Below are 10,102 nucleotides of genomic sequence, written 5' to 3' on the forward strand. Positions count from 1 at the left end.
AACTGGAGTCGACCTTATTGTCTCCTAGCAACAGCCAAACTGAGAACAAGCAGCAGGAGGCTGAGGGTCAATGTGACGAAGAAGAGATGAGGTGAAGTTGAGCGACACAGGCACCTGTTGACAGGTATGGCATAATACGATTTGTTTGTTTTTCTGTATTTTTAACTTTAAAGTTGTATTTGCATGCTTTACATTATTAACTTCAAACAAGGCATTTTATTTACATTTCAACCCAGCAATGATCAGTCATGGATAAATTGTTAATATATTTATTTACTTATTTAATAAGCTATTCGATGCAGAAAGCAAGTCTCAATGCATTCTTACGGAAATAGGCTCCACATAATAACCTTGAAATCATGCAGACAGCAACAATATGGAATAAAATAGTAGTTTTAGAATTCGTACGTTTTTTTTCTTTGTATAGTTCCTTCTTTAGGTGTGGACATTACATCACTTTTAAGTCCTTAAACTGTGGAGAACTGCCTCACTGTGTGTGTGCGTGTGTGTGTGTTTATCCTAAGAATGTTGCATATTAAAAATTTCAAGTTCAATGAATGAAAAAAAAACAATAAATTATATGAATAAATATTCTTTGAGCCTATAGTTTAATCATAATCGTCTGTGAACATACTACAGTGTTTTATGTGCGCTTTGGTAACTGACCTGAATAGTTTTTCTCAGCCCTCTTTGATGAAAACCTGACCCTCTCATCTATAATTTAGCTTGGTAACATGAGTGGAAACTTCATATCACAATGTGACTCATATGCACCATAATTAACATCTCCCACAGTGGTTGTGAATAATACTTGCTACTTCTGTGAGTTATATTAATTTATCCTTTGACCTGAGTCACAGCACTGTTAGCCTCTTTATGATAGTTATTAATTTTTATGACAAGAAACAAAAAATAACAAGAACTTAACAACCAACATGGTAATTCCATCACGGGTTGTACAATTATGCATATCCAAACTGTATTATGTATCTACTAAATTATCATATTTGTAAGCGTACATGGCTAAAACTTGACTTTGTTTATGTATTTAAAGTTATAAAATGCTGGGAGACTTGTGTGGGACTTGGACTTTACCTTGGCTATCATACAAACTAGTCAAGGTATTAGAAATTCAAAATCATTTTGATTAAAGATTACAAATTGTACAAAGAAGATTTATGGTCACTCAAATTGTAAAAAACCTAAAATATTTACGAGTGCTATGACGTCATAATGCTCAAGAAGAAAATGTCCTCCTTTACACTCACTTATCCTCTGTGTACATTTAAAAACAGGTGAAAACATGTCAAATCAATCAGAGCATCTTCAGAGCACAAGGAAATACAACATACTTGCTTTTACAACATGCTTTTTATAATATTCACACTAATAGTAAAACAATTTAAAAAAAAATACCTTGAAGTAAAAAAAAAACCCTTTATGCACTGATGGAGTTTAAGAGTACAGCTGCTAAAACATGCTTCTAAAGCTCAATCTTGGTGCTGTAAGCTTCCACAGAGGAGGTTGTGAGTTTGAACACTGTTGGACCTTTCTCATTTGTTTTTTCTTTCACTTTTGTTCTTGTGTATTGATTAAGCAGTTTTACTTCCTTGTCAGATCTTATATTGAAAATCCATTCAGTTTGTCCCCTGTTTATGTGATGGGCTCATAGTTCCTTCTTGTGTATTGCCCCACCTGTCTTTACTGTGTGAAAGTGCAGAGAGCCTGTGTAGATCTTCCTCTCTTTTCCCTCTGTTCTATTCAAAATGCACTGTGTTAACTGGTATGACGTCATGAATTGCTACTTGTCATGGCTGTGTTTCTTAGGGTTTGTTTCTTTGTGTTATTTGGGGTTTTCCTGTTCTTTAGATCAACGTTATTATTTGCACCATGTTAGAATAATAACTCTGATAAAATGGACTTGCTTTTAAAATGTTAGTCCTGTCTGCTGCCTCCGCTCTCTGTTTAGTTACTCAATCCCCTTCCAGTTTACCAACACTTCAAACCCCTGAAATTCAGGGCATTCAAATTAAGGAGCAGTTTTTATCCACAAACTCTGAATAAATTAAACCTAAAGACAATTTCCACCAAATAAACCTTTCTTCTAATTAACTTGTCAGTAAACGCTAAGAACAGTTACTGGTCTCTAATGTTTCAAGTGTGCGAGAAGTCGTACAGCGTTAAAAAAAAAAAGAACTTCCTTTCAAAACAAAAGCAATGTATTTTTTTTTAACTTGTTTTTTAGTTCCGACTGACGTTTTGAGAATTACTGTTCCATTGTGTATTTTCAGGTGTCAGGTTTCCTGTGTCATTAGAACACAGGGCACAGAAGAGATGCATCTTTCACTGCCACCCTACTGATGTTTCGCTCATGAATAAGGTATCAAAGTAGAGTGGCAAAACTGAGCTGAGCCATACTGAACACCATTCTCGAGCTGTCTTCTGTCCTCCCACTCTTGCCCTTAGTCGTGCCTCTTTTGCTTTTCTGATGAAATTTTAAATACTAATATATGTCTGTGTGAAAACTTACTCTGTGTGAGCTTCTGCCCACAGCCCTGTCCTTCTCTCTCTCTTTCTCTGTCTCTCAGCTCTTTTAGAAGGAAATAAAATGTGGGCTCAAGATTTAACTGTGCCTAGTGATGCATCAGCACAATATTGATATCCGTAATTGAGTATCAAACATCGACCATTCCGCCAATATTATTGACTGATAAAACAGCAGGCTTTAGTTCTTTGATCAAACCATAGACATTATATACATAGATGCCTCACCACCCATAGAGAGGCGTGACTAAGTACAAGGGGTGTGCCATCTAAGGAACCTCATGATTCGATTTCATTATGATTCAGGGTGCTACGATTTGATTAATCAACGATTATTACAATATTAACGATTATCACAATTTTCGATGTATCTCCCCCCATTCAGGGTTTCTTTTTTCTTCACTTTGTGGTTATTTCATATTGTTAACAAGGTATATGTGTCAGTATCCATTGATTAAAGTAACCAAACAGATGTATCACCATTATATTTATTTATGTCAAATCACCAAATCCAACAGTAATCATATTACAAAATAAATAAATATAACAATTAAAAAATAACAAAAAAATATGCTTATACAGCTTTTCTTATCTTTTTCAGTAAAAAATAGACTTCTTAAAGAGCTACATAAGTCCCACAAAAAACTAAACATTTTGCTATACACAATCAAAGCAGCTTTAAAAAAATATACACCCTACAATATCAGCTCTCATAACACTTGTGGAGTTTGAATTTTTAAATAAAATGTGGATTGTTAAAAGAACACGATGACTATTTCTCATGTTACAAATGATAAAATCCTGTCCAGGGACTTGCCATCAATGCTGTCTCGCTATCACCATTGCTGTCATCATGCCAAGAATTTTAAATTGTGTAAGAAAATGAGCTGGTCAACATTTTCTGAATTATGTGTGCTCTGCTGTGTCAGTGTTTCAAGATGGGTCGGGTGGGTGTCCCACATTGCTGCAGAGCAGAGAGGGTGCAGTGATGTAACCTAGTCCACGGCCCCTGAAACCGGTGAAATGGAATCAGTGTGGTGCTGTAAAGCTCGAGGCCCACAAGCCACCTCTGCCGCTGGGCCCTTCCAGGCCGACGTGTCACGTCCTGAGTTTACCTCCGTACTGATATTATAACCCTAACCTAACCCTCACCCTAACCCTTACCCAATCCAATAAACAAATAAAACATGTGTTCGTTCACTTTGAAAACAAAAATAAATTGTCCTTATTTTTAGCGAAAATTCGTTTTCCGGTAGTGCGCATGTGCATTTATGCGCATATACAATCTCAGTACAAGGTAAACTCAGTCCTTCACACGCGGTGCACCGACGTGGGGGAAATGCACGCAACGCGGGCCAGCAAGGGAAAAGGAAACACTGGGCCAACTTTGAAATCATAGGATACAGCACTTGATTCTTTCAAACTCCATCATTATCCGGATGGGTGATTCTTCCGCTCGGTACCTAGCTTCACCTTGTCTATTTCTTCTGGTGTGTGGGCGGCAAACAAAAGACGTTAACTTTCATTCCGCGAGCAGCGATTGCGTTCCTATCATTTAGTTATTATGAAAAACAATACATTTTTTAAATGTATGAATAAACATTGAATCGTCTCGTGTTGAATCATGATTTAATCAAATAATCGATGTATTGGCAGTTGACACACTTCTTCTTAGTATCGCCATCTTGTGTGTGTGGAGCAGCCAATAGGAGTGCTTGTAAATCTTTGGACAATGCATGCACTACAGAGTTCTAGTGTAACATTTACAAATCAAACATAATGTAAATCAAGCAGCAGTAAATACCTTTGAAGCAGAAAAGTCACCAATTCCATGTTCTACTCCTCCAGACCATACACTGTAAAAAAGACGGTGCTCCAGCCCGGAAAGGGGCGGGGCCTGTGAGCAACAGCTGTCAGACAGTCCATCAAACACAATCCTGACTCTGATTGGTTCGTAATGCTTTTAATTTAATTGTAATTGTTATTTTACAATTTTTAAGGTTAATAAAAGATATTATAAGTCTGTATTTATCATTAATGCAACTCCTAATGTGTACTTTTGTAGGAGATCAATGTAAGAAGAGTGAATCTCTATCCACGCAAAATGTTTGTTGGAACTTCAATGGAAAATAGTCCCGCTTTACTTGTGCCAGTCATCAGTCTTGACAGCCAATCAGAAGGCCTTGATTCGTCTCTTCCGTGCTGGGTGCCACGGGCACAGCATGACCTTGCTCAGAGGGTGGCAGAGTTACGTCAGTTACAGGAGCGCCATGTCACTGAGACTGAAGCTGTAAAACGTGGCATAGAGCGAGCTATCTTGGGTTGCCGCAGAGAGGAGCGCCGCCTGCTGGAGAGGGTGGAGCAGGACCATCGTGACACTCAACAGCGACTGGAGCAAGTTCAGAAGGAGAACTTGGCAGCAGCCAGAGTCAGCATGGGTCTGTTAGACCAGAGGCTATGCAAACTGGTTCAGCTTCAGCAGCAAGTCCAAGAGGCGGCTCCATTAGTTTTAAATGATAGCAGTGCAAACCAAAATTTACTTCTCAAAGAAGTGGCAGAATTCCTACAACCATGGGAAATATCTGTTTCCCTTAAAAAAGTCAATTTCAAGCCTAGCCCTCAACCCAATGCGGTAGTTTTTGGAGAGATCCATGTGCAAGAACAAAGCCTATCGCTACATGTTGGGGGTTGTGGACGTCAAGGTCAGATGTGTTCTCTCCATTCTCAGGCAATGAAGCTGGGAGATACAACAAATAAATGTTCTGGAAGAAAGCCAAAATCCAAAGATCAAGACTGGACTTCACCAGCAGGCAGGGTGATTAAAAAAATCAGCCTCTCTAACCAAAGTGATTTAGAGTTAGAGGAAGAGCAGACAATGTCTTCTGCAAAGATATCTCAATGGCTTCCAAAGTGTCAACAGCCTGATTGGGAGTCATGCCAGGAAGACAAGGTTGATACAGCATATCTTCAGCAGCAAGGAAAAGACAAATATATGGCTGTCTCTACAAATCTGAAGGACATGGATAATAAAAGCAGAGACCCAGCGTACATAATGAGCAGTGATGAGTTGCACTGCTGTCCCAGAAATCCAAGGAAAATGTTAGGCATGGCCGGCAGGAAGCCATCACCATCCCCCGAGCGAAGAAGAGACCGTGTAAAGCTTGGTTACTCCTTGAGTTTGGACAGACAGGAGAGCGATAAAAGAAAGATTATTCAAGAATCTTCAACAGACAACAGATTTCTGAGGTATGGCAGCACTCCCCATACCTGTCCAAGGTTGGCACAAAGACAGTCTCAAGCTAGCCAAAGCTGCCTAGATCTTACCTCCACGGGGCGTTCTCACTCTCGTCTTAGCCAGTCTTCTGACGAACATTCTTTGGGTACACAGGGGGACTCGGGTCGTGCACCATCGCCAGCAGACAGCCTCGACTCGAGCTATACTTTCATTGTCAGCCCATCTCATCATGAGTACAGCATAAATCGGGGGTCTTTGAGCTACAGTTGTCGTCTATCAAGGTCTGCGGTTGATTTGACACATAAGACGTATCCGTTAATCACTGCAGGATCTAATGGACATGGAGAGTGGAAGAGCACCAATATCAACAGCAGGTCAAGAACTACATCACCACCCAACAGAAAAGGACCAAGAGTAGCTGACACAAAAAAATACAAAGCTTATAACACTTTACCACAAAGGAAAGCCACCGCAGCTGAAGTGGTGAAGTCTGCCATTTGTAGCTCTGCAAAAGAGACAAAAGAGGCTCGGGAAGAAAGAGGAGAGCCGGCATTGGTAGTGTTAGAAGAGGAGGATGACCTGTCATTTACAGATTTCAGCACACCAGGTGTCCATCTTATCAGTCAGTTTGGGAAACAGGGTTCAGGCAGGTCAGATCTTACCCTGCCCAGTGGAATCCACGCCATGTCACAGGGCCAGATGTTTATAGTGGACTGTGGTAATGCACGCATTCAGGTATGTAGAGTGGTTTCACTGTGTTTCACTATGTTACCCTGGAGAATAAAATTGTCCATTTTATAACTTTTTAACAGGTGACTGATCCTCAAGGAAACATCCTCCAGCAGATAACTTCTCCAAATGCTGAAGGACCAGCCAGACGATGTCGAAACTACTTTGACATAGCCGTCAATGCTAAAGGTCTAATTGCACTAAGCTGTGCAGCAGAGAGAGCCTTACTTGTGTTCAGCCGCCATGGACGTCTGCTTCAGACCTTTGGAGGTTCTGGACTCAGCTCTGTTAAAGATGAACTGGAAGCTCCAAGAGGTGTAACTGTAACTAGGCTGGATGAGTTCCTGGTTGCGGACATTAGGAAAGGTACCTTGATTGCTTTAAAGCTTGACCACAAGACCGGTTCTCGCCTTGAGCGCACAGTGGTGACAGGATTCCATCGACCGTACTTAGTGGCAGCATGCTTAAGCTCAGGCATGATGGCTGTGTCTGAAAGGGGAAACGAAACAGGTCTTGAGCCTTGCGTCAAAGTGCTGGACCCAGGCTGGAACACAGTCAAAGTTTTAGGTGTTTGTGCTGCATTGGGACCGGTCCTCTCCTGCCCCTGGGGCATCTGCATAGATGCAGATGGTAATGTTCTGGTTGCAGACTGGGGAGAACAACACAGAATTCTGCTATATCCACCTCAGGGAGTTGGTTGGTCCATTGTGAACCAGGGCTTAAGTAGCCCACGTGGTCTAACTCTGCTACCAGAGGGTCAACTTGTAGTATCAGACAGCATGCACCACTGCATTAAGATCTACCAATACAAAGCACCTCAGGACTAGAGGTATCACTTTTACATACATATTTTGCAACTCATTAACAAAGTATTCCATGGGAGCTTTTTCATTTGTTCGTTTTTAATTTTCTACAGAATTAATACAGCTGACTAAAGTCCACTACGAGGTTGCCATTTGGTGAGGTCTAGTTCTAGTTCATTTATTTATTTATTTATTGGAGGATATGCCCCTTGAGATGGAACATCTCGTTTTCGAGGGGGTCCTCAACTTACATAATATTCATAATATGTCGTGAGATGTCTCACTATGGGATGCACTCCCATCTGCAGCCCAGAAGCATTTTTCTCAATCTGCCAATCCTGATTGGCTGGTAAAACACGTTCATCCACCAGGGACACTCCCGCCTCCTATAAGAGGAAGAAGCGGACTGGCACAGCTCATTCAAACACCTTTTCTCACTCTCAAGCACATCTTGCGTCTTCTACCAGCTTAACTGTCCACTGACATATTTTTTTCCAGCCTCCGTCGATGGGTGCTGATAGAACAGATGCACTTGCATTATGGACCACACCAAGTCAAAAAGAAGCCAGTGCTTACCTTTCCTCCGCTTGGTCGGCGCTGTTCTCGTTTGACACCCCTCCACGGTCTCGAACCTCCGGACATTTGCATACCAGTCGACGGCTCAGCTCCAACACTGCCCCCAACCTTCCTGACAATCAGGCGCACGTTGGCTCACCTTGCGGGCACTCACACTCCAGTGGACCTCCCAGCTCCATGCTCGACACCACATCACGGTTCAGAGCTTCCAAACGCCAGCACAACAGCTGTCGTCTTGAGCCCAGCGCTACCCTCGACGCTTCCGGTGGTCCGGTGCACATTGGTCCTCCTTGCAGACGTTCACACTCCAGTGGACGGCCGATCTCTACACTTAATGCCACACCGCGGTATTCAAGCTTCCAGACGCCAGCACACCAGCTGTCCTCTTGAGCTCAACACTGTCCTCGACGTCCTTCGATGCTCCAGTGCTTGTTGGCCCGCATCCCGGCTAGCACACCTGCTAGCCACCATGTGGTAGCATTGAGCTATCCACCTTTTCTCACTGCCTGCCTCCTCACGGCATCCCCGCCGCAGCGAGAGAAGAGACGGGCATCCTCACGGACACCATGGTGACACATGGTCCCAGCTGGGGCTCCCAGCTTGAACATCAGTATTTCTTAACTGCTCTGGCTTCAGGATAATCAATCATACTTTGAATGCAAGCAATGGCCCAAATTTAGTTGAATATATATATTTTATTATTTTTTTTTCATTTATCAATTAAAAAAACTTTTTAATCATGGCCTGAAAAACTAAAAATACACTGTTATTAAAAACAATTAAAAATCTTAGCATCTTAGGGGCCTAAAGTTATAGAATTATACATAATACCACTGTTTGGGGTAGTGTGGGATGTGTTTTGGGTTTATTTATTAGGATTGTATGTAAGTCTGGTTAAATTGTTACAGTCTAGTTAGAGCATTGGTTTTACAGTAGCTTGTGTTGGTCTTGTTTTCTTGGCTATTTTGTAGTTGTTGGATGATACCTTGGGTTCACAATATATGATACACAATATTGGGTTCACAAGATTGATATGATGCAACATTTGAAAAAGAAAAAAGACAAAAAAAGATCACTTATTAATTTATTCAATATTATCACATTCATTCAAATTAAATTACATTTGACTTTGAATGCTGTGTGAGCTTTCAAAGTTTCAAACTGAATGTGAAAAATGAATTAAACACTAAGATGAGACTTTTACTTTTTCAAGTGTAAAACTTTAGCTGTGTTTTTTTTTTGTATATTAAAGGACTTTGGCTTGAACAACACTGCTGTCTACTGTCTATCCTTTCTTAACCTCCTCTAGAACACCTAATCATCTCTGCACTTTTTCTTGGCTTTGTATCGGAGCTTTAGAAATCCAGGAGTGTTACAGACAGAGTGCTCCATTAGCTGTTTTGGGGCATTACTACTGGCTGCCCATGTCCTCTGCAGCAAAGTGCAATGATGGACATTTCAGCAGGAGAAGTCCATATTGCAGTGTTAGACACAAAGGTTATACAACAAATCAAGTGGAAAAAAGAAGACCGACGTGAAAAAGCAACAGTCTAAAGTCCCAAACTCGATCGAACGAACCGACTCAAAGCGGATGTCCATGACTATGTAGGGTCCATCCTACGTACTAGTGTCAGAGGGAGAGTGATAACAGACAGAATAAATTGTATTTAAACCTAAGAGAAGCACATCTAAGGTGGAGAGAACATGCACAGTTCATTTGCAGTCTGAATGTGTGAGTGGTGGTTGTTACTCTGCTCTGAGTGGCAGCTGCGCTCGGTAAGTACAGAGTGATACGTGCATTCATGTCAGAGTGTCAGTCGAAAACACCAGAAAACTCTCCAATAACAGAAGATAAAGTCCCTACATTTGTCACTAGTCTCTAATGAGAAAAAAGTAGCTGAGCTTCACATTGTGTGCATTCACGAGAATGCTGGTGAATTCGAAAGAACAGGGAGGGGAGAGGGGGAGCGTGTTTGATCCATACAAGTCTCATGATTCTACATACTGCAGCTTTAATGCACAACTATGAATGATATAAGTTTAAGGCTGTATCATCTTGATTTGGCTTGATTTGTGTTTACAGTGCACATTTAGATCCGTTTCAATCAGTCTCTGATGCAGATTCATGAGCTATTTGCATGGGATGCCATCACAGGAGTAGAGACTTTGCTGGGTGGTTAGTTGTTTTGTGTGCTGCAGTAGCCGTTTTTCCTGC

General features: G+C 41.3%; 2 protein-coding genes and 1 long non-coding RNA gene across 3 annotated transcripts; all 3 read left to right on the top strand.

Annotated features, from left to right (window-relative positions):
- The first annotated feature begins 33 nt into the window (after positions 1-33).
- Positions 34-4,432, top strand: LOC114454701 (uncharacterized). Its single transcript, XR_003672608.1, has 3 exons — positions 34-124; positions 2,292-2,380; positions 4,393-4,432. It is a non-coding gene; the product is annotated as an uncharacterized LOC114454701 (long non-coding RNA).
- A 23-nt stretch (positions 4,433-4,455) lies between these two features.
- On the top strand, positions 4,456-6,599 carry LOC114455691 (uncharacterized). The gene is made up of 3 exons (XM_028437071.1): positions 4,456-4,494; positions 4,610-6,497; positions 6,592-6,599. The coding sequence occupies exons 2-3, from the start codon at positions 4,649-4,651 to the stop codon at positions 6,597-6,599; spliced, it is 1,857 nt and encodes a 618-aa protein (XP_028292872.1). The 5' UTR covers positions 4,456-4,494; positions 4,610-4,648.
- A 147-nt stretch (positions 6,600-6,746) lies between these two features.
- On the top strand, positions 6,747-8,546 carry LOC114455526 (NHL-repeat-containing protein 4-like). The gene has a single exon (XM_028436841.1). It carries the CDS (start codon positions 6,985-6,987, stop codon positions 7,333-7,335), a length of 351 nt encoding a protein of 116 aa, XP_028292642.1. The 5' UTR covers positions 6,747-6,984; the 3' UTR covers positions 7,336-8,546.
- The last annotated feature ends 1,556 nt before the right edge of the window (positions 8,547-10,102 follow it).

This window comes from Gouania willdenowi, chromosome 21, assembly GCF_900634775.1.
Source record: "Gouania willdenowi chromosome 21, fGouWil2.1, whole genome shotgun sequence".
Lineage (NCBI taxonomy): Eukaryota > Metazoa > Chordata > Actinopteri > Blenniiformes > Gobiesocidae > Gouania > Gouania willdenowi.

What these genes read in the sequence shown, in the direction of transcription:
- LOC114455691 (XM_028437071.1), top strand. Translation starts at nt 4,649, where the DNA reads ATGTTTGTTGGAACTTCAATGGAAAATAGTCCCGCTTTACTTGTGCCA.
- LOC114455526 (XM_028436841.1), top strand. Translation starts at nt 6,985, where the DNA reads ATGATGGCTGTGTCTGAAAGGGGAAACGAAACAGGTCTTGAGCCTTGC.